We start from the raw sequence: 22,595 nt of genomic DNA on the forward strand, positions 1-22,595 counted from the left end.
TGTGCTCGATGTACCGTGTAAGATGAACGTAGCCGCCGCGTGAATCTCTGCCATGGTGTATGGGTCGTCGGCGTAGTGGTCGGGGTGCTTGAGATGCAGTCGGGTCTCGAGCCGTGTGAGCAACGCTGGCTGGAAACCTCGAAGAAAAGCGCGACTTTGTTCGATAGTGGAGAGCCGGTGCTGTGCGATGAGATGTTTTGTAATGGCCATGAAGTCGCGGTAGTAGCAGCCTAGGTCTGCCGCGTTGTGAATCCCGATACGAGCGCGTTCTCCGATGAGCTGATCCATGTCCGCCAGCGACCACTTTCTTGTATCGTCGGCGCCAGGATAGAGTGCTCGTACGTCGGCTTTCCAGTCGTTGTAGCTCTTGGCTACGTCGATGAAGGACTCGATGGTTTCCCACAAGTCGGCGACGTCGATCGAAGGATACCGAATGGCCCACTGTTTCTTGGCTGCTTCGTCGGTGATCTGACACCGGGTGAACAATGCTTCGAGGTCCTGGAAGTAACGCCGAAGCGAACGGACTTCTGATGGGTCGAAGCTCGGTGCTGTCGAATGACCGCGCGGGGGCATCAATGGTGTATTCGTGTTCTGACTCATGTTTGTAGTGGTAGTAGGAGCTGGACTCGAAGAGGACGAGGTAGTAGTTGAAGGAATCGTAGGTGCGGGCGGTGCGAGGTTGGAGTTCGAAACTGCGTTCGAAGGTGCTAATGGTGGCGGAGGTGCCAGGTCGGATGTAGGTATGACTGAAAGTCGCGAAGAGGATGCGATGGGCGGCTGAGCGTGGACGCGAAAAGAAGATGGAGTCGGAAGTACGAGATTCGAAGTAGATGGGATAGGATACTCGGGTTCGGGCGAAGAACTGGATCGTTCGAAAAGATCAGGAGTCGAAATGTCGTAGTCGGAAGTAGTGAGGCCTAGAAGCTCGGGGGACGACGTGCGTTCTTCGGCGGTCGAAGGGATCGGTTCTTCGTCGAAGTCGTCCTGGAGTTCTTGGTCTATCTCGTCTTCTTCGTCGCGGTCGAAGTTACCGGGAATTGTCGGAGAGGGAGTTGAGTGCGTTCGAGAGGAGCTGTCGAGGTTCTCGGCGGCGCTGCGACTAGCAGCCTCACGCGCTTGCGAGCGGGTGAGTACTGGAGACGTTTTCGGAAACCCGAAAGCGGCGAATTCTTGCCTGAAATCCCCTCGCGGTGGGCTCCAGAAATGATACGACCTACGAAACCCTAACCCCTAACCTGGGTGCGACCTAAAGGGACTAGAGAGACGGATTATAGTCTAGTGAGAGGGGAGTTAGCAGCAAGGTGTCCCGCGTTTCGAGTGAACACGAGAAACGTCCTTGGAAAAGGCTACGAACACTAGGGAAGGTACGAGGTGGCTTCGACACGTCGTCGAAGCTACTCGGAGGCTGTGGAAAGTTAGCGATGATCGAAGCTCGGCAGAGCTCTTCGATGTATCGTAGAAGGAAAGGACACGATTCGATAGGGGGGACTTAACTAGGACGCGGTTCATAGTTTCTCCGACGATAGTCGAAGTCGAAGGGTTCGTCGAGACGGTATCAACGAGTAAACGCAGTGGACGAGGTTTCGAAGTTACGCAGCGAGGGACGAAGTGACGCAGTTGAAAGCTTAGACGCGGGGCGAACTCGACTTATGAGCTCTGAACTCGAGGGGGGAACCGGATCTTGTGTTTTTTAGAGAGAAGTACGACAGATTTTATACTACACAGGACGCTACGACTATCGAAAGTGGCACACTGGTACAAGGGGCTTTGCATTGTTCCTCAAGAAGCTGCCTCACCGAGGGGCACGCATCAAGTCCATCGGTAGAGTGACGTCATGCCGAACGCGGAGATGAAGAGCAACATATGGCCACTTCGGACCGGTATCCGTCGTCGAAGGCATGCCGTGAGGTTCGATACCTAATCGGGAAAGACCGGCTACGTCGGTGTGGCTTGGGGCGATGCGCGCGCTTGGCCGAGCGGCGTTAAGTGGCCCTATTGTTCGCCGAATGCGGAAGATGTTCCGAGATCTACGCGCAAGGCATCGGGACGACCGTGCCGAGCTTCGAGTAAGCGTCGCGCACCGTCGAAGGTGTCGAAGAGCGTCGAAGGCGAAATCGAACTGTTGGGAGACTGAGTCGAAGTGCCGGGCGGGATGCGAGTGCCGAAAAGAGGTGTATCGGGGCCCAGAGGGGTTTGGCGCCTATCATCGTGTTTAGTAAAGAAAGAAACGTAGTGGCACGATACCGGGTACGAAGTGCGCACGGACCCATTATGTAAGCTACATAATGTTCAACCTGCGGGTGAGCGCTAAGACAGGCACCAGTATGGGCGCTAGTAATACAAGGAATAGAACGGAAAGACAAATGTTTCAGGTTACTCAACTGCGGATGACTCATGGGAGCCTGAAGCGAACCTGACAGGGACTGCGGACGAAGTGCTAACAGAGTATAAGAAGAGGAAGAACTTGAGCTGAGTCGACAGCAGCTCAACCCAGTCGCTACACCCCTACTCGTACCAACATGTCCTCCACCCTTTTGTTCCTCGACCAGTTCAATGCCCCCTCAACCGAGGGCGGAAAGAGGATTTCAATCTACACCCCTAAGCACACCCATGTCGGCGACAGCACTTTGCTGATGCTACTTCTCAGTAATCCCACCGATGTCTTCAATAAACTCAAGACCCATCACCCCGAGGCAACCAATGCCACTGACTGCGCTGCACTAGAAGTGTATCTCTCTACCCGCCGCGAATACGACGAGGCTGTCAAGGCAGCCGACGAGGCCATCGACCACCACAAGCGGCTCCTACGTCAACAGGATGACCGTGTCCTCACCGAGCTCATTCGACTCGACAATCTGAAAGTTGCCCATCGCTTTCAACCGCTCCTACCGCGCAGCATCCAGGCACAACACAACAAATTCATCCCACGTGCCATCCCCAATGCATACCTACCCCTACCCGCACCCCTACCGACGTCTACCTTCAGGCACCCCCCGATCTCGTCCCCTTTTCTCCAAGCAACGCCGCAGAGCACTACCATCCCGGCCGACTGGCAACCCAACCCTGGTTGGACCCCAAAGGGAAGCTGTAGGCGATGCAGATCGTCTCGACACTGGGTACGAGACTGTCCGGACATACGATGCACAAGATGCGGAAAAGAAGCCCCTGGACACCTGGAGCGAGAGTGCGGAACCAGGCCGATGAAGCGACATGTATCCACACCACCTGAAGAACCTGCGCGATGCGTGGGGGTGGTCGTCAACAACGTGTTCCTCGAGGGAATCATCAACGAGGCAAAGGAGAGGAAGGAAAGAGAGAGGCAGACGAAGGTGGTACCCATCCCCCCACCGTGCAGCGCTAACCCCGAACCCCAGGCTAGTCCCATCGCGGGATCCTCACACCCCCGCCCCGATACACCCGTCGTCTTTCGCAAAGTTGACCCCGATTGGACACCCGACACTACTCCATGGACGTGGGACAGCTCCTGGCCGCGTCAGAAGCACCTCTCTGGCGAGGAATGGAAGAATGTGGGAAGGAACGTGCACAATGAATGGTTCAATAAAGAGGAGGACGATGGCATAGACTGGGAGTTGTACGGAGATGGTGAGCAGTAAGTAGTCGAATGGGACTTCGACTCTGGCAGGGGGGTAATGAAACATTTATCTTTCTGTTCTATTTCTTGTACTACTAGCGCCCATACTGGCGCCCGTCTTAGCGCTCACCCGCAGGTTGAACATTATGTAGCTTACATAATGGGGTCCATGCGCACTTTGTGCCTGGTATCGTACCACTATGTTTCTTTCTTTACTAACACGACCACACAGATACAGTAGTCCGTGCGTAGCCGGTACTTGTATAACTAGTTGTACCATTAGTCGGTCGAACCCTAAGTTCAACCTAGTTATTCATTCAAGTCTCTGCTCCTCTTCGCTTGGGGTAGTGGTCATTCTCAACTTCCTCGCTCAATCTTCAGGATGACGCACTGTCCATAAGCCCTCGCTCGTCGCCTACGAGTCAGGCATCAATATAGGAGTGTAGACCATTGTATCAGATAGCATGGCAACTAAGAGGTGAGATACTCAAGAGCAAGTACACAAACTCATGCTGTGGTGGAGGAGAACATGCTAAGGCTGAAGGTGCATCGATGATGATACAACGGTCTGTACTCCTATATTGATGCCTGACTCGTAGGCGACGAGCGAGGGCTTATGGACAGTGCGTCATCCTGAAGATTGAGCGAGGAAGTTGAGAATGACCACTACCCCAAGCGAAGAGGAGCAGAGACTTGAATGAATAACTAGGTTGAACTTAGGGTTCGACCGACTAATGGTACAACTAGTTATACAAGTACCGGCTACGCACGGACTACTGTATCTGTGTGGTCGTGTTAGTAAAGAAAGAAACATAGTGGTACGATACCAGGCACAAAGTGCGCATGGACCCCATTATGTAAGCTACATAATGTTCAACCTGCGGGTGAGCGCTAAGACGGGCGCCAGTATGGGCGCTAGTAGTACAAGAAATAGAACAGAAAGATAAATGTTTCAGACGAGAGGATTCTGCTAAGAAACATTAGCGGATACATTCCTTCTCTCTTTTTTCTTTTCTTTTCTTTCTCTTGATGCATTTCCATAACTGTTATTGAACAAAAAGTGAAAAGTACGTACAAACATTTCTGTAAGAGTGAGCGCGCGAACATAGTCCTACGCCTGTAGCATACAGACGTAAACCTCAGTATGGTGCGCGAGTGGGTGCATGCAAGACTGAGGGTGCAGGTCGCAAAACATACAGTATATGTAACTAAGGCATAAGGTACTGGCACGTATCATAGGGGACGGCGGCAGAACAGGAACACGAGTGTTCTGTTATACGAAAGGCAGCATGCGTGCCAAGCAAAATGTGGCATGGCACACAGATCAGGAAGAAACAAACGGAAAACATACAGGTATTCTAGACAATGCTGGATTGGAGTTCCAACAATTTCCTCTCAACTTTGGGGCTTGCGAAGACAGTGTGGTGTTGGAACAAGGGTGCGAACAGCACGGGGTGCGTTTGTCCACGGGCGTAGCGATGCCCATAAGGGACAATCGCGTGCAGTACATACATCGCACGCAGTTGTTATATACTACGATAGGGGCCTCCGGCCCCCGGCTACTCGCGCGCCCGAGCTTTCGAGCTCGTTCCTGACCACGCGGGTCGGCGTGTTTCAACACATGGATGGGGAGATGATGTGGGACAGCTGCTGATGAATACACGGAGACTGAAGTATCTCCCTATGACGGAGATCGAAGTGTCTCCGGCATGGGGAGATATCTCCGGCGTCTAAGAGATATTTCTCTGAGGGGGCACTTAGCTCCCTGAACGGAAATTCTATCACGTGCAGTGCGAGAGAAATACCCAAGTCACGTGCACTTGCTGCTTTGGGTGGTGACCAAGATTTTGTCTCGTATAGTATCGGGGAGTTTCATTATGGCCAGTTTTCGGCCTCTAATGGAAATATATTTATCATGGCCAGCGCCGGAAAAGGCAGGAGGGTGCAGGAAAGTATGTAAAAAGCGAGTTTCTAACCCTAATCTGAGTTAGCCTGATTTGGCAGCAACTCAGATTAGATAACGAGAAAGGACCGGACTTTACTGAAAGCCGATGAAGAGATCGGGCGATGGTGATCCAGTCATGTGATCGCCCAAAGGGGACACAAATAATTTGAAGCAAGCGCCCCGCGGTGGAAAATTGATGGAGGTGTCTCCACATGCCGGAGATATCTCCCCATGCCGGAGACACTTCGATCTCCGTCATAGGGAGATACTTCAGTCTCCGTGTATTCATCAGCGGCTGTCCCGATGATGTGGTCACTGTAGGTCGAGGAAGCCAGTGTCACCACGCTCCTGAGGGCAGCAGGACGCATATGTAAATATGGTGCGACGGAGGCATCATCTTCAAAAGGCTGAGACATTGGCAGCTGCGGATTCGAACTTGAAGTGTCAGGCCTAGCTTGCTTGTGCCCGGGAAAGGGCTCCCATCCTGTTTCGGATAGTGGCTTGCTAGATTTGGACATGTGTTGATTGATCGGACAAGTTGAAGCTCTGTCTCTCGTGTATGTCATTTCTCTTCTCTCAAACTGGTCATGACATCATTTGTCCTGTCTCCTCTGTACATATATAAACTCGGGTTCAATGTCCTGTAATCTCATCTTCCCCCTCTTCCTCGAACTATGAGCATCGCCCTTAGAAACTCATCAACAACTTTGTCAAAGAGGATTTGTTTGTTCAAGTTTGGTTGTTCTCTAGTCTATCATTTGGTGTCAACACGCATATAGTCAGATCAACATGGCCTTTTACTCTTTTATATCATCATAGCTAGTCGACAAGTCACTTGTACCCTTCGACCATCTCTGGACGATGCTGCCATCATCCCTCCCACAACAGGACCCCGGAGAACCCCCTCAGAGCTCCGATCCCGAAATCCCCGAAAAGGGGGCCTCTGGAGCGAAAATGTTACATCTCAAACCCCCGAAATGGGGCCCGAACGGTGCTCAGGTTACATCCCAAAACCCCCGAAACCACCATCCGAGGCTGTCCAGCCAGGTCCAGCCAGCCAGTGATATGCCCTTCGGGCAAACATTGGTGGCTGCTGCCAGTGGACGCCGACATGTGTTAGTGTGCGCATGTGCCGACGCTCATCTCACTTGGATGCGCCTGGCAGCTGCGTTGCTTCATTGGCATCTATTGTCAGCCAATGATGCGCTTCTGCAGCGCTGCCAGCAGTTACATGGGATCTCGGTTGGCGTGGTTGGCAAACTGACGGACCGCTGCGAGATGCAAACAGGCTCTTGCAGAGCTTGATAAAAGCAGCAAGGACACTGTTGACCCGGGTGCTTCAAAAAGTCAAGAGAAATGTGATAGTTAGTACTTTTGAACCTATGTATGGCCTCGTAACAGGAATACAATGGTGTGCGCAATTTGTTTGCAATTTCGCCCTTTTCTTTGCAATTTTTAGATGTTAGATCCCATTTACCCCCGAAATTGACCGGAACAAGGTGAGGTTACATGCATTTCCCCCGAAATCGACCATGAGCCGACCCCCGAAAAGGGGTCTGCGCGGGATCGGAGCTCTGAGGGGATTATCAGGGGTCCTCCCACAACCCGCGCCGCACGGCAGGTGCGATCAGAATATTGGTCCTCCGCCGCTTCCTTGCACTCATATTTAGAGCGCCGCCCCATAAAACCGACCTCACGGTAAGGCGACGCGTTGGAAACTAGACTACTGGGACATACAGCCTAGTCTGGCCTACGTGCATTTCCCCCACTTGCGAGTGAAAACAAGACACAAATCTGCGCTATCGTCCTCGAGAAGAAAATAAAAACAAGTGATTCTGCCCGGGCTCGAACCGGGAACCTTCAGCGCCCACGTAATGTGAAGCAGACGTCATAACCATTAGACCACAGAACCATATTTGGTAATTACGTTTGCGCTATTCACCTCTCACCCACTGAATCCGCTTAACTTCTTCACAAACTCACTGAACTCTCTTCAGCTGCGCCACATGGCTGCCGTGCTAACACTGACTTTGCCAACATGATATTAGGCGGTATGAAAGGGTCTTTTCTTCGCCCGGTCCATCCACTATCCCAAGGACCGATGCCTGTTTCATTGGCACGTAGATCGCTCACAAGCTCTGCTACCCCCAATCCTATCCTCGCCACCTTCATGCGCGGCGGGACGTCGAAGGGCATCTACCTCAACCGCGTACACCTTCCCGCCGACACGGCAGCATGGGACCCCATCTTCCTCGGTATGATGGGCTCCCCAGACCCCAAGTACGGCCGCCAACTGAATGGCATGGGCGGCGGCATCTCGAGTCTCTCCAAGGTCTGTGTCGTCGGCTCGCCCACTGACGAGCAGCGTGCCGCGGGCATCGACGTCGCGTACACTTTCGCGCAGGTCGGCATCCGCGACGAAATCGTCGACTACTCCGGCAACTGCGGCAACCTCTCCAGCATGATCGGCGTCTTCGCACTCGACGAGGGGCTGGTGGCCGCGCCTCGCGTGTGCGATGCAGACGTGAACGCACACGCGCCAACGGTGACCGTCAGCGCGTTCAACACGAACACGCAGAAGCGCATCGACACGACCTTCCCCGTGTCGCTTGCCAGCGGTCAGCCGATCGCCGTGCTCGACCTCGAGCAGGAAGCTATGGCGGGCGTGCACGGCCGCGCATCGCGGGTCGTCCTGGACTTCGTGTCCCCCGGGGGCGCACGCACGGGCAAGCTCTTGCCTTCTGGCCAGCCCACGGACGCGCTCCCGTTTGTCTCTGCAGACGGCGTTAGAGCGGACGTTCCCGCGTCGCTTGTGGACGCGACGAACCCCACCGTCTTCGTCCCCCTCGAAGGACTGCGTGGCGTGCTGCAGCACTCAGAGAGTGTGGACTTCACAAGTGTGCCCGTCGAGCTCGCCGTCGAGCAACTCCGACGCGCCGGTGCAGAGCGCATGGGACTCGACCCAGAGACGCAAGCACAGCCTAAGATCGCGGTCGTGAGCGAACCCGCGCCGGACGATATGGAGGCGGACATCGTCGTACACGCATATTCGATGGGGGTTCTGCACAAGGCTGTCCCAATGACTGTTGGTCTATGTCTGGGCGTCGCTGCTGGCAAGGAAGGAACGATCCCGTGGAAGATCGCCCGCGCCAGGATGGGTGCAGTGTCTCTCCCTCATGACGGAGAGCACATGGTGCGTATTCGGCATCCTGGCGGTATTGTCATCGTCGGCTCTGCCGCCAAAGACGGAGAGGTGACAAGTGCGAAGGTCATCAGGACCGGTCGCAGACTAATGAAGGGCGTCGTTTGGTGGTGACGCTTTCATGGCTGTTGATTTATTTTGCGTATTTTCTTCATCACACTGTATATTAAGCAACAAACATCTGCATAACGGACACTTGTGTCACAGCATTGGTACAGCATAAAGAGCAACAGGAGGCGCATACGCACAGCAACAAAATACAACAATTCCGCGAGAATAAAGCATGACGACATACTAACTGCACTACGAGTAGATATGGGGACGATCCTGACTGATCCTAGTACAACTGAGAAGCAGATCAGTTGGCGAAAAATAGGAGAGCTCGTTACGAGAGCGCCGCTTTAATGTCATCCAAGGTAGGGAGAGGGGGCACATTGAAGACCGCCAGGCCCTTCAAAAATTTGTTCCAGTTGTCTTCGTGATCTCGTCGCTCTCGCACTTCAGCGACTTGCGCGTCAATGGGACGGTGCAGACGCACAGCGAACACACAGTCAGAGTGGTCGCGGAGCTGGTAGACCCGCAGAGTGTTCTTGCCCACCGCCACGGAGCGGCTAAGGTCCACGAAGCTCTGGGACTTTGGCTGCACAGGGCCCGTGAGAATGAGGGCGGTAGCACAGGACGCCGTAGAGAACTCACCATGAACGGCGGAGAGAGCATCACGTTATGTTCCCCAGCCGCGTTTTGCAACTGCGCCCAGAGCCGTCCGTCCCTGGGCCAGCTTGTAGGGACATCGATCGTGAGGGTCTCGAGACTCACGCCCGGTTCCTCGGTCCTCTTTACGCACTCGTCGAACGAGTAACATCCGAACGAAAGGCATCTGCTCGAGGTCACATCACTAGAACGCGTACTTTGGTCAGAGATTCGTCGTGCACGGCAAAGTGCTTACTCTCTCGTTTCATACCGGGTTATCCACTTCGATACGAGAGCATGCTGTTCGGGACTGACGTCGAACTCGAAGAGAACGTGGTTATCAGAAGTGCCCCGCGCGCAGCCGAAGACAACAACATTCGGAATGGCAGTTGAGATGGACGGCGGGGCTTCCGGGACGGTAGCAGTCTGTTGGATCGGGATATCCGCAGGCTCGGTGCCGATGATGGCTTTGTCCGTGGATGACACCGCGGTAATCTCCTGCGTCCGATGGACAGGTGTAATTTGGCCTTCCTCAATTGTGGAAGCAGAATCGCTCGCAGGAGCGGACATGGTAACTTCGCCTTGTTCGAGAGATGAGGTGAGAAGAGACGGGGAGCGTCCCGCAGTCTCCTCAATACCGGGCGCCATTGATGCCACGCGCTCCGCCTCTTGCGGTGGTCGCTCGTCGTCGGCCACCATGCGGCCTACAGCCTCATCAACAGGTGACGCTGGCCTCACGACCTTATCTTCTGCGTGGAGAATGGGTGGACTCTGGTCCTCGCGGTCCGGCTGCGAGGGCACTTCGTTCCCTGAGCCGGATGAAGCAGGGATAATCGAGTCGGCGTTCGGGTCCTGAAGATCATGTCCTTGGCAGATCGTGGCAGGATCTAACTCAGTCCGTAATTCCTGAACGAGATCACGATCTGCGTCCGCAGCAAGTATCGAGATAGCTTCAGATTCATTAAGAGGCGATGCATCGATAGTTGTCTCATCTGCAACCTTGGGTTTAGCAGGAAGGTCAGAATCAGGGGGAGCTGAAGCATCCCGCGCAAAGTTGTCACTGATCGACGCAGTCAGCTCCCTCGCATCGAGAAGAGATGGCGACATTGTCCGCCGCCTTCTAGGCGACCTCGATATATGCTCTCCGGGAGAATGTGAGCGTTTACGTGGTTTCAGCGGCGTGTCGGGTGGTTGTTCGCCGTCCGTGAGTGGGGTGGAGTCGGTCATAACACCCTCTGAATCATGTAGAGCGTTATCCTGTACGACGTCAAATTGCAATACTCGAAACGTTGATCTGGTACGATGACTTACTTCGGGTGCGATACCGTGTTTAGTCGACGGCAGGATATCTTCGGTAACTACGCCTGCAGCAGACATATTATAATCGGTAAGCGATGCACCGGTCCCCGACAGCGCATCGTCTAGCACATTCTCTGCAGATACTTGTGATGTCTCCATACGACTTTCAACTTCAACGTTTGTGTTCTGAGTAGCGAGGATAGTCTCGGGAGAATCGTCGGTTTCAATGGACATGTACTGTTCATCAGGGGTGGTCTCGCTCTCGCTGAGCATTTTTTCTACGAATGGTTCGTCTTCCCCTGCAGCAGCAGTTACGTCCGACGTCTCGACTCCCATGCCGTGGTCGGCCGGCGTCGTCAAGCGATCTTCAGCAGGGTCTCCTTCAATCGACTGGCCAATAGCTACAGCCGAGTCGTGGAAATCGCCACTCTCCGGCTCGTCCTGTACCTCAACATCCTGTGTGATCAGAGCATCGTCGGTGACATCGACAGCCATAGACTGTTCGTGTTCCTCTTGATCTTCACCGTCTTGCGTCGCCACAGACAAGTCAAAGTCATCCAAGTCAGAAGGTCCCTGCACGTCCACCGCACCTGCCTCTTTTTCCTGTGGCGGTAAAATCATCGAGGACTCGACAGGAGCGGTAGCCGAGGGCTGGTCGATTATTGCTGATACGTCGCGCATCTCGACGTCTAGAGGCTCGTCTTCACGCGACGTGGCTTGAAGAGGTGTTGGTTGGACTTCAGGCGTCTGTCGCAGTAAAAGCGCCGGAGACACGCTTGCGCTTACCTCCGCCACAGACGCGTTTTGACCGTCCGCTTTGCTTTGCGACCGTGCGGATAGCCCACTAGTCGGCGGTTCCGCATCGACCTTAATTGGTAGGATGCGCAGCCCCGGAGGACCCTTGCCCGCCCGCGTCCCCTTCTTCCTCCGCACACTTGAGAGAGGCGAGGGCAGCGGCGGCACGGGCGCGGATATGGAGGACATGCGTCGGGGTGTCTCCGGAGGCGTTTCGGAGCGGATACCCATAACGGTGTCGGGCATGGGGACGGGGTCTGCATTCTCGCTCGTATTCTCTACCTTCACTACAGCGGACGACGAACGGCTCGGCCCAGGGATCGATTCCAGAGCAGGCTCAGTGGTGACAACAAGCGTGGCGAACTCAGCGGCAGGAGCCACTTCAAGCGACTCAACTATAGGTGCTGTCTCAGTCTCTTTTTTCATCAATACCACGTCGCGCGCTGGCTCTGATGCTCGCGAGGATACCTCGCGAGCAGCAGGTTCAGCACTGACGGAACCAGGGTTCTGCTCAGCAATAGTGGGCGTCGACGGCATGGTAGACACGAGCACCGGACTTCGCTCAGCGCTTTGCTGTTTCGAGTGCTCATACCATGCAAGGTCTGCGAGGATGAAGTCGTCTTGTATCGCCGATCGTTTTTTCGCTTTCTTCGCCTTCTTGGTGGGCAGCGGCCCAGGAGGTGCAGACGCGGACGTAGACATGGATGACGGCCCTGCTATTGGTGGCGTAATCGATGGACCCATTGGGCGCGACGATGTAGTCGTCGGACCAGCTACGGACGATTGTCCCGCTGGGGGTGACCGTCCTGCTGGGTTCGACGAGACGGACACGGGTTGTAGGGTTGCGATTGTCGGCGAGGCGGTCTTGGGTGACGCGCTCGAGTACGAAGGCGGAAGTACGTTTGCCGAGGACAATCGCTGGACAGGCATTCTGACGGACACCGGGATACTTGGAGTGACAGGCGGAGAACTAGACAGAGGAGGAGATACGAGTGGCGCGATGCCCATCTGCGAAGGCGGCCGTGGAAGTGTCTCGGACAAGGATGCGCGTGGAACGGGACGACCGCGCACTTCTGTGCGCTCGTTGCTCATCGGTGGCGTAGCCGTGTACACCCGCTCAGGGATGGGCCTGGCTTCCTGCACATTCAGTGGCATTGGAAACGTATACGAGCGTTCTGGCATCCTCGGGACGCGTGGAGCGGGCAGGCTGGGCGACACCGATGTAGATTGCGGCGTCCATGTTCTTGGGGACACCGGGGCAGCGTTTGCCACATTCGCGATGCCTGGATGGACAGCTGGAGCGTTTTGCACTGGCGAGCGCATGTGCACATGAGCTGTATGAGCAGGATTATGTACTGACGCTTGCATGGACGGTCTAGGGACTGTTGGGCTTTGACTCTGCGACGTGAGCGCACTAAACATTACTGGTGTGAGCTGTCCGGAAATCGGAGGGCTCCGCGATGCTTGACGCGGAGAGACCGGGTCAATTGTCTGCAATAACGCGTACAGCCGCGCTGGGAATGAGGTATGTAATGAAGATGCACCGAACAAGCCTCTAGGACTCACGTTGCAGCTCCGATTCCGTGAACAGTGCAGCAAACGGGACTACTGTGCGCACTAGTTTTATAAAAGGGTCCGCCCATGGTTTGAGTGACTCTGGGCATCTCGAAATGCGGAACGGTTGATCAGGTGCGTCGCTGGCTTTGCGCACTTGCGTATGGGCGGTCTGCAAATGGCGAACCTGTGAGACTAGTCCATTGAATCCAAAGTATGAACCACTGACCTCTAGTAGTTCCAGAATCTGTGCGAAGCGATGTGAAGTGTGCACAATGGACCGTAACGTTCTTGACTCACTATAGGCCTCGCTTGCTGGTAGTATGCCTTGTCGACACTAAGCCAGCCTGCCAGACGGTCTGCGGCAAGAGCATAGGTGCCGATGACACCGTCCGACAAGTTTTTGCGGAAAAGCGGAAACAATTTTGCGTTGTTCTTTTCGGCATTGCGAGCCATGTAGGAGACGAGCTGTGTGATATCGAGCAACTAGAACCCACCCAGGTAAATACATCCAGTACGCGCTCGTCAGGGTCCTCACTGCCGGCAGTCGCGTAGAGCACGTGTCCGACAATGAAGTGTAATGGATTTGTCCTCAAGCCTCCTGTTCTCTCTTTCTCTCTTCCCGAGCGCAGTACTTGCGCTGCAGCCTCATGTACATTACCGACAGGCTCGCTTGCTCAACCGAATTGTTGTTTGGGATCAGAAGAGCTCCCGCATGCCCTTTCTATACAGTCCAGATCAGACACAGCCTTCAACGTCCTCCATCTGTAAATTGTGCAAACGCAAGCCGCCCGGCAGCCCGCCTTCAGTGCTGATGAGAACTCTGTCTCTGACGATGAGACTGGGGATGAAGTCATAGGTGTTTATCTGCTCTCCAGAGCCTACGGCACGCCGGAGCTCCTTGGATCCCTCAAATTGACTCCAAGATAAGACCCTGAACATGGGCTCTACACTGCGTTTTCACATATATCGGCACTCAGGCCCCCCAGTATCTCTGCAGGCCAGTCATTACCGTCCTCGAGGCTGACTCTACAATGGCTACTGCATTTGTCGACCCCACCATTCCGAAGGAGTCTCCGATTACTTCAGAAGTCCTGCAGCAGACAGCGGCCAAGATTGGGGTCCGTGTCCCCGATAGTAAAGCGGATGAGTTCACTGAAATGCTGGCGAGTGCCAGAGAGACCATGGAGCAGGTCATGGCAATGCACGGTGTGTCAGACGTGCAGACTTCACGGAGTGTTGGTGATACAATATACTCGACCCCGCAGACTTCATGCCAGCTTTGGACACGGAAAGGTACCCGCGTACTGGAGTGACAGCTGTTGCAACAGAGGACAACCCTCTCAATGCGTGGGCAACAAAAGTCATAGTGCGAAACGTCAACGAAGACGAGGTTGCTGCCGGAATACTGGCGGGCCAACGGGTCGTTCTGAAGGTCTTACACCTTTCACTAGTCATACACATATAGTCCTCCTAAGCTACTAAACGGATTTCAGGACAATGTTTGTCTTGCAGGCGTGCCATGCCATTTCGGCACAGATGTCTTCGCAGGTTGGGTCCCACAGACTGATGCTACTGTAGTGACGCGCATTCTTGAGGCTGGCGGAACCGTACGTGTATCCGTAACAGAACGACATCCGAGCTAAGTATACGCACTTGCTAGATCACTGGCAAAGCTACTTGTGAAAGTTGTCTGTATACTCCCATCGTTACATGCGCATATATCCTGAGCTTCCCTCAGTTTCTGCATTTGGTATCTCCAATACGTCTGCGCTCGGTCTCGTCGGCAACCCATATGGCAAAACGCGCTCTGCTGGCGGGTCCAGCTCTGGCTGCGGTGTACTCGTCGCGACAGGCGAGGCCGACCTCGCCATTGGCGGCGACCAAGGCGGCTCTATTCGTCTCGTACGTCGCTTCTTCACTCATCTTCCCTGCTCGTTCTCACGGTAACCTACGTTTCAGCCCGCCGCACATGTCGGTATCGTTGGTCTCAAACCCACCTTCGGGCTCGTGCCCTACACAGGCATCGTCTCGAACGAAGTCGCACTCGACCATACAGGACCTATGTCGCGCGACGTGCTTTCGAACGCGCTCCTCTTGCGCGCAATCGCGGGTACGGACGGCATTGACGACCGCCAGATTGCTGGCACGCCGGCCCGCGCACACGTCCCTGACTACCCCGCGCTCCTGCGCGCGGCGGGCAACGCGCAGTCCTTGCTTGAGATTGGCCTTCCCTCAGGTGAGACGGGCGCGGACCCTGGCGCGACGCGGAGACTACGCGTTGGGATTCTCAAGGAGGGAGGTTCGATGCAATACATGGATCCGAGCGTGTTTGAGTGCGTCGTCAGAGCGGCGCGGAAGTTCGAGGATCTGGGTGCGGAAGTCGTCGAGGTCAGCGTACCAGGGCACGTACAAGCGTCGCTGATAGGTCGCGCACAGAGGTGAAAATGCACGACTCTGCTTATACGGCGGCGTTGATAAATCTGCCACAGGTTTTCCCAAGCAAATAATATGCTGGGACGGGCCAGTGGCACGAGACAACTCTATCTCACAGATTTCGTGGAGAAAGTGCTTCCGTGGACGCAAGAGAAGTTTGATAAAGTCTGTCGTGCGGACTTCTCAGCTTCAACAGTCATGCTAACTCAGCGTAGTTGTTCCCGAACTCGGCGAACATCTTACTGAACGGTGTGTATGCGGACCAATACTTCCCACAGGTATTGCATATATTGAGGGCAAAATCAGAGATGCTCCTCTGACAACGCGTTCCACAGCTGCATGGCAAGACACACAATCTCTTCCGCAAGCTGCGCCTGGAGTATGATGCTGTGCTGAATGACGTCGATATCCTCGTCATGCCCACGACCCCATGGGTTGCGAAGGTTATGCAAGTGAGCATGGCGTGGTCTTTACACCGAATCCTAACTGTGACATAATCAGCCTCGGGAAGCATCTCTGAGAGACCACTACAAGGATTATAACGGCTTGGTATGCCTTGTCCTCTTATTACTGATCTGTGCCGCTTAACGTTCTATGACGATAGACGTACAACACGTTGCCGTTCAACAATACTGGTCACCCCGCGTTGTCTGTTCCTTGTGGGATGCTACCACCGCCGGAAGGCCCAGAGACCTTGCGCTTGCCTGTTGGCATGCAACTGGTCGGAAAGTATTGGGATGAGCTCACGCTATACAAGGCCGCATTGGCCTGGAGCGACGCATTTGATTGGAAGGAGCTCTGACAGGCCAATCAGTAGTCGCATTGTGTCTAATCTGTTATAGGATGATCTGCAGCACCCGTCCTCGTCTAATGAAACCCATCTTGACACCAATTGTATATGCAGAGTATCCTCACAAAACTGTTTTACAACTCGTATCTCTTCAAGCTCTTCAAAGCCACTCCACCGTCTGCCGTGTATCGGATGGCATCAGAATATATAACTAGTTTCTGCGGGAATTTACTCACCGCTGGAGGCTTCGAGGAAATGTCATACGTGACGCGGTTGATTCCCTCAACCTCGTTTGTAATGCGAGACGAGATGCGTCGTAGAACCTCAGCAGGGAAGACGAACCTGTGCAGATGTACCATTCAGTTCCAGTTATGCAAAAAGATCAGTTTGTGCTCACCAGTCTGCCGTCATGAAGTCCTCTGACTGCACCGCCCGGAGGGCAATCACCTGCTCGTACGTCCGCTTGTCACCCATGACACCAACGGCCTTGACAGGGAGCAGTACGGCGAACGCCTGGCTGATCTGCTCGTACAGTCCCGCGGCGCGGATCTCCTCGATGTATATGCTGTCCGCGTGCTGAAGAATCTTCACTTGCTCCCGCGTAACGGGTCCGAGGATACGGATGGCAAGGCCAGGGCCGGGGAACGGGTGTCGCTGAACGAGCGGCGCGGGTATGGAGAGTAGCCGGCCCAGTGCACGAACTTCATCTAGCAGAACACTTCTATGAGTATAACACAAGACACACGCGGACAAACATACCCTTGAACAGCTCGCGCAGAGGTTCGATCAGCTTGAGCTTCATGTCCTTCAGCAGACCGCCGACATTGTGGTGCGTCTTGATCGTAGCACTCGGGCCCTTGAAGCTGATGCTCTCGATGACGTCCGGGTAGAGCGTACCTTGCAGCAACCACTCAATCTTGCCCTTAGGGGCGGCACCACCAGCTGCCTCCAGCTCCGCGGCAGCCTCAATCTTCGCCGCCTCGTCCTCAAATACGTTGATGAACGTGTTGCCGATAATCTTACGCTTCTTCTCTGGATCCTCAACGTCAGCAAGACGAGAGAGGAAAAGTTCGGACGCGTCGACGACGGTGAGGTTGACCCCGAGGTCGCGGTTGAGCATGTCGTGGACCTGCTGGGCTTCGTTCTTACGCAGGACGCCGTTGTCGACCATGATGGCATGGAATCTAGTAGCATTTGGGGGTTAATGAAAGGGGGCCTACGAGGTAATAAAGGCTCACCTGTCCCCGATGGCCTCGTGCATCAGTTTTGCCGCAACCGTGCTATCCACACCACCGCTGACGGCGCCAATAACGCGCCCTTTGGGTCCACAAATCTGGCGGATACGGGCGATTTCCTTTCCAATGAATTCCTCCTACAGAACACATTAGAACTTTGCTTCTCAACTCCACGAGTTGCACGCACCATCGTCCAGTTCGCTCTGCACTTGCAGATGTTGAGGACGAAGCGGCCGATAACCTCTTTACCTCGTGGTGAATGTGTGACTTCGGGGTGGAATTGGATACCGTAGAAGGGTTTTGAGTTGTGCGCAATGGCAGCATACGGAGCTGTTTTCGTCTTCCCGATGATATGGAAGTTCTCTGGCATCTCCGAGAGCTGGTCTCCGTGAGACATCCAGACCTAGCCCACAGAAAGTAAGTGACCCGCGTCACAAGATAATCGAGACTTGAGACATACCTGCATCTCATCACCCAAGCCCTCGAACAACGCATCTGCGGGCTCGTCCCCTGAGCCTATCATGCTGATCTGCAGTTGGGCGAATCCATACTCCCGGTGATCACACTTGGTCACTTTCCCCTTGAGGTTCCATGCCATCTCCTACATGTCCGCAAACCGACTAGCCCATTTAGCGATGGTCCAGATACACCTAGTGGGTAGCCCACCTGAAGGCCATAGCAGATCCCGAGGATTGGGACACCCATGTCAAAGACTGCGGGATCGACGCGCGGCGCATCCTGGTCATATACGGAATATGGAGATCCGGAAAGGATGATGCCTACGACGACGGGGCTGTAAGGGCAAATATTAGGGAGAGGTGGTCGGACTCTTCCACTGACCCTTGGGCTTGAAGTTAAGATCCTGCATCTTTTGGGTACATGGCATAAGCTCCGCATAGACATTCAGCTCTCGGCACCTCCTAGTGATGAGATGGCTATACTGCAGATGAGCTTTAGCTGTGCCAGTACTCAGACTAGCCTGATCTAACCTGCGAGCCGAAGTCCAGGATGAGGATGGTCTCGAACTGGTCATGAATCTCAGCCATGTCGGAGTCTTATACCAAGGGATGAGTGTGAAGTAAGCAAAGCACCAGTATATGAGATTACGACAACGCAATAGCTGCAGGACCGAGTAGTGAGGATGCAGCAATTTTAGAGGTTAGATTGAAGCCGGTTTCAATTTTCCCACCTGCGCCTTCAAATTCAAGTGACTCGATCATGATCGACGAAGTCAATCAGCCCTGGTTGAGATTGCAAGTCCGATGCATCCAGTAGACTCGACGAAGTGGAGGACAACAATGCGATAGCGATGCATCGAGAACAGTAGAATATACACACTAAAGGTACAGTACTTATACTTGTTCCAAATGCCACATGGATAATACACGAGTCCTGTGAGGGCAGTCAAACTCATCACGCCACTGCGGGGGCGAAGTTACCTCTTCCCCTGCCCCGGTAGCCGCCTCGCAGCGGACCCCCACGACCTCGGTCGCCGTTCGAAGTAAAGCCCCCTCGACCACGGAAGCCTCCCGGGAAGCCGCCACGAGGAGGACCCGGCGGACCATTAAACCCTCTCGGGCCAAATCCTCCACGAGGTTTTCCCCTCGCTCCATTCACATGGTGATCAGGAGCATGCGCTGCTGGTTCCGGAACATCTGCATCTACTATAGCATCGTGCGGCGCATGTGCAATCGCTAGCGGCCCATCCCGTCCATTCATGTGGTGGCCTCCACGCCCGTTTGTAGACGAGCCTCCGCGGCCGTTGACAAAGCTTCCACGGCCACGGTTCGGATTGCTCATGATATGAACTGGAGCGCCTTGACTAATAACTAGAGTCAGCGATGTCGCTGTAATATGTTTTCTAATGACTGCTTACGTTGCGGGGCGGAAGCCGGCAACGGCCTGCTGCCCTGGAGGGGACTGTATCCCCGGATGGGGCCCGAAACGCGGCTTGAATGGAACACTCGGTCGCTGCTGTGTCGGCTCCTTCGGGTTTGTGGACGCCACAAACTGCGGATTGGACAAGTTCAGGCACGACGTGAACTCGACCGTCGACCCACGATATTGCGAACATCGGTCCCCGAGCGATGTTCCGGACATGAAGGATGCATCCCACACGACGTCCATGGACTTCGCGTTCATTCCGATCACAACACCCTTGATGGACAACGGTACCCCGCCCGAGTCTTGCACCATCGTCACACGGTCGCCGAGTGCGAAGTGTTGGTTTTGCAGCCGGTACACTGCGTGGGATGGCTTCAATACTGCCTGTCGAGGGATGCCCTTTACCATGGCCTTCTTGATAGCGGCAGGCGACTTCGCTGCGTTGAGCTTGTCCGCGAACACTTCAATCTCCCGCACGGTATCCTGGTAGCCGTATGAACGTGATTTGTGAGTATGCAGCCGGAGCGCGCACGTAAAACATATATCATGATGCCGCACCTTCTTCAATTGATCGCAGAACAAAGATACCGGCTCAAAATCTCGGATACCCTTCGAGGTGAGCCAGCTCCTCACTTCCTTGACTTTGGCATCTGCATCGGAGCTCGAGAATACATCCGACGACTTCAGCATTGCTACGAATTCGAAAATGAGTTCACAATGTTTCACGCAGTCCGCAGCGGAACTTACCGTCACCGCCTCTATCCAATGTCCGCATGACTTCGGGGTATTTCTCCTATTTTGAGACTTTAGTATCACGGAAATGAGACGCAATGATGGACGAACCTTGTACTCTCTGATGAGGTCAACGGCCTTTTCGCTGAATTCCCAATACCTGCCGTCCTTTCGCGAGTAGTCGATAACCTTAAGACCCTTCGCCTCGAATTTGAGACTAAGCCCGAGGTTATTTTTCTGACCGTCCGAGGTGATGACCATGAAGCTAGACGTGATCTTGGAGATCGCCCTTCCAGAAAGGCCAACCATGTCTGCGGCCTTGAACGAGGGAAAATACCGGCTTGACATACGGTTGACCACGATATTCTTGAACTTCTCATTCTCTGCTTTCTCTGAGGGGAAGAACTGGAGAATACAAGTGAGGAAATGTTGAAAGACAAATAAAAAGAACTTTACAGCAAGTATAACCGAGAGAGTGTCCAAGGTCGTAGTAGAGACCTGCGCAGCGACGCCGTAAGCGTGTTCCCCAAGGAAGAATACCTTGCTGCCTTCGGGAAACTCTTCGGAGAGCGGCGGAGGGTCCTTTTCCAAAAATCGGGGATCTTCGGAGACTATCTCAGACACAGTCATCTGGACAGCTTGCTCTGTTTCATTCTCTGCACTCTCATAGTCCTTCACGAACGCTCCAGTATCCAGGCGCTTCAAACCTACAGAGTGGCGTGAGACGTTGCTGACACTAACAGACCAAACCGACAAACCCTTAAGCGGTCGCACATGTAGGAGAACATCGATACTGCCGGTGATGACACCACACCTCTTCGAGTAGAAGTACTCGATCTTCTCTGCCTTCGATTTCCAGTGACCGAGACCCTGCGTGGAGTGGGGATTCGAGATGACCCTCGGCGGCCGGCCAGGAATGATGGACACCTTCTCGTACTTGAAGAGCGAATCTGACACGGCGGAGACCATGCCTTCCTGAAGAAACGGCCATCCAACGAATGTTCGTCGCCCGATCATTTCGTTTGCAATGTCCTCCGTCTTCCGCTGTTCATGCTCGTTCTCAATGTGTATGATCATGGACTTGTTGCGGCTCTCGGACCCGTGCACGTTCACGCCGTGGGGGCCAAGCAGTGCGGTATGCGGAAGTGTCTGGAGCGACGGGAAGCCAGCAAGGGCCTCGGCCCCTAGGAAGACGCCGTCACAAAGACCTTCGACAAGATGCAAGCCATTGAGGGTTGGCAGATCGAATGGTTCCATCCTGCACATGCATCGTTGTAGGGTTGGGAAGAATCCAGGCAGGGAAGACGGGTAGACAGTGGGCTCTTCGGGGTTGAAGATAAACTTGGTGCTAGTGCCGGAAGCGTTCCGCCTCCTCTCGTCCGCTGTGAGTTGATGTTCTCGTGCTGTCGGGAGAGATGATGAGCAAGCCGGACTAGGAACCTTCTTCCAGTAATGAACATACATCTCATTGCTGCGAGCAAACGCTTTTCGTCGATGAACGGAATCTTCACAATAGCTTCCCAATCTTGCTTCTTTCCGTTCAGGTCCTGTTCGAACTCCTGCGGATAGAAGTCTAAGATAGGGGAGTTGGGGTCGTACATGAGATCCTGTGCGTATAGCTTAAGTTTTGCACGTAAGACAACAGTGCGGACAACGTACCCTGAAAGCAGAGGGTATGAGGTCCCTGCTCGCTTCGGGCAGGACACCCATCAGTTGCTCAAATGGCTTGAAAGGCGACCCGAGCTCGTAGGAGAATGTCATCATATCAATGCCTCTGAGATCTAAGGAGACACAAGAAACATAAACATCATAGATTCTTCCGTCCGCAATTGCAAAAGCAAACCTGATATCCGGGGCGCATAATGGTAGTCGTAGAACCAACTCCAGGAGGCCACACCGCTATAATAGTAGTGCATCACCCACTGCATGCCCTCGACGTATCTGTACACCAGGGCGTGCATTTGGTCTGGGTCGTCATACGAGATCTCGAGTTTACCCTGCGCTATGTCAGCGGCGTAAAACATCACATAGCTGAAGTAGACTCACCCGGTAATAGTTCCTCTTCCATTCATCCATCTTCTCCTTCACGGACAACTCGTAGCGCGCGTCAAAGTCACCCTCCTTATCGTCCTCCTGGACCTTCGCCTTCTCGTACTTCGCGAGCACGCGGTCGACTGCTGCGCGGCTCTCCTCGTCATCCTCGTCCTCCCACTCCTCGTCATCTCCTTCTGCGGCTGCTTCCGGGGTGCCGTTCCCCTGGCCCTCCGGCAGAGGCTCTTCCAGCTCTCCGGGGAAGCGCCATGTCACCAAATTCTGGTCCTCATCGTCGTACTCGTCCCACGTTAGCGATAGATGCAAGTCTTCCGCTAGTTTATTGATGAATTGGCGCTCACGCGCGGGGAAAAGGTTAGGCATGGCCAAGCGCGTGCGATTGGCACGCT

At 54.3% G+C, this 22,595-nt stretch overlaps 8 protein-coding genes and 1 non-coding gene across 9 annotated transcripts; 4 read left to right on the forward strand and 5 right to left on the reverse strand.

Annotated features, from left to right (window-relative positions):
• Positions 1-15: 15 nt before the first annotated feature.
• On the reverse strand, positions 16-1,509 carry POSPLADRAFT_1156040 (hypothetical protein; the record flags this gene model as incomplete). Its single annotated transcript, XM_024487019.1, has 2 exons — positions 16-1,213; positions 1,355-1,509. Coding segments are annotated over 2 exons (1,353 nt in total), but the record flags the coding sequence as incomplete, so codon positions are not given.
• Positions 1,510-2,519: 1,010 nt separating this feature from the next.
• POSPLADRAFT_1156068 (hypothetical protein) lies at positions 2,520-5,326 on the forward strand (the record flags this gene model as incomplete). The annotated part of the gene is made up of 6 exons (XM_024487028.1): positions 2,520-3,610; positions 4,192-4,215; positions 4,423-4,449; positions 4,723-4,790; positions 4,832-5,046; positions 5,135-5,326. 6 exons carry the CDS (start codon positions 2,520-2,522, stop codon positions 5,324-5,326), a joined length of 1,617 nt encoding a protein of 538 aa, XP_024334498.1.
• A 52-nt stretch (positions 5,327-5,378) lies between these two features.
• Positions 5,379-5,839, forward strand: POSPLADRAFT_1105231 (hypothetical protein; the record flags this gene model as incomplete). The annotated part of the gene is made up of 2 exons (XM_024483270.1): positions 5,379-5,544; positions 5,799-5,839. Coding segments are annotated over 2 exons (207 nt in total), but the record flags the coding sequence as incomplete, so codon positions are not given.
• Positions 5,840-7,367: 1,528 nt separating this feature from the next.
• On the reverse strand, positions 7,368-7,449 carry POSPLADRAFT_t157. Its single transcript has one exon. It is a non-coding gene; the product is annotated as a tRNA-Val (tRNA).
• A 189-nt stretch (positions 7,450-7,638) lies between these two features.
• POSPLADRAFT_1061390 (hypothetical protein) lies at positions 7,639-8,853 on the forward strand (the record flags this gene model as incomplete). The annotated part of the gene is made up of 1 exon (XM_024481372.1): positions 7,639-8,853. The coding sequence occupies one exon, from the start codon at positions 7,639-7,641 to the stop codon at positions 8,851-8,853; it is 1,215 nt and encodes a 404-aa protein (XP_024334500.1).
• Positions 8,854-9,192: 339 nt separating this feature from the next.
• On the reverse strand, positions 9,193-10,536 carry POSPLADRAFT_1049913 (hypothetical protein; the record flags this gene model as incomplete). Its single annotated transcript, XM_024479870.1, has 4 exons — positions 9,193-9,246; positions 9,278-9,379; positions 9,436-9,616; positions 9,686-10,536. 4 exons carry the CDS (start codon positions 10,534-10,536, stop codon positions 9,193-9,195), a joined length of 1,188 nt encoding a protein of 395 aa, XP_024334501.1.
• Positions 10,537-14,111: 3,575 nt separating this feature from the next.
• On the forward strand, positions 14,112-16,315 carry POSPLADRAFT_1049914 (hypothetical protein; the record flags this gene model as incomplete). Its single annotated transcript, XM_024479871.1, has 5 exons — positions 14,112-14,286; positions 14,346-14,512; positions 14,574-14,687; positions 14,809-14,982; positions 16,118-16,315. 5 exons carry the CDS (start codon positions 14,112-14,114, stop codon positions 16,313-16,315), a joined length of 828 nt encoding a protein of 275 aa, XP_024334502.1.
• Positions 16,316-16,463: 148 nt separating this feature from the next.
• Positions 16,464-18,584, reverse strand: POSPLADRAFT_1061393 (hypothetical protein; the record flags this gene model as incomplete). Its single annotated transcript, XM_024481373.1, has 10 exons — positions 16,464-16,481; positions 16,540-16,645; positions 16,701-17,010; positions 17,063-17,487; positions 17,542-17,675; positions 17,726-17,941; positions 17,999-18,139; positions 18,205-18,317; positions 18,379-18,478; positions 18,528-18,584. 10 exons carry the CDS (start codon positions 18,582-18,584, stop codon positions 16,464-16,466), a joined length of 1,620 nt encoding a protein of 539 aa, XP_024334503.1.
• Positions 18,585-18,785: 201 nt separating this feature from the next.
• POSPLADRAFT_1174234 (hypothetical protein) lies at positions 18,786-21,714 on the reverse strand. The gene is made up of 8 exons (XM_024488281.1): positions 21,617-21,714; positions 20,913-21,557; positions 20,611-20,861; positions 20,266-20,559; positions 20,170-20,215; positions 19,981-20,114; positions 19,415-19,905; positions 18,786-19,360 (listed from the first exon to the last, which is right to left on the reverse strand). Exons 1-8 carry the CDS (start codon positions 21,621-21,623, stop codon positions 18,952-18,954), a joined length of 2,277 nt encoding a protein of 758 aa, XP_024334504.1. The 5' UTR covers positions 21,624-21,714; the 3' UTR covers positions 18,786-18,951.
• Between the last annotated feature and the right edge of the window lie 881 nt (positions 21,715-22,595).

Source organism: Postia placenta, assembly GCF_002117355.1.
Source record: "Postia placenta MAD-698-R-SB12 unplaced genomic scaffold POSPLAscaffold_17, whole genome shotgun sequence".
NCBI lineage: Eukaryota > Fungi > Basidiomycota > Agaricomycetes > Polyporales > Adustoporiaceae > Rhodonia > Rhodonia placenta.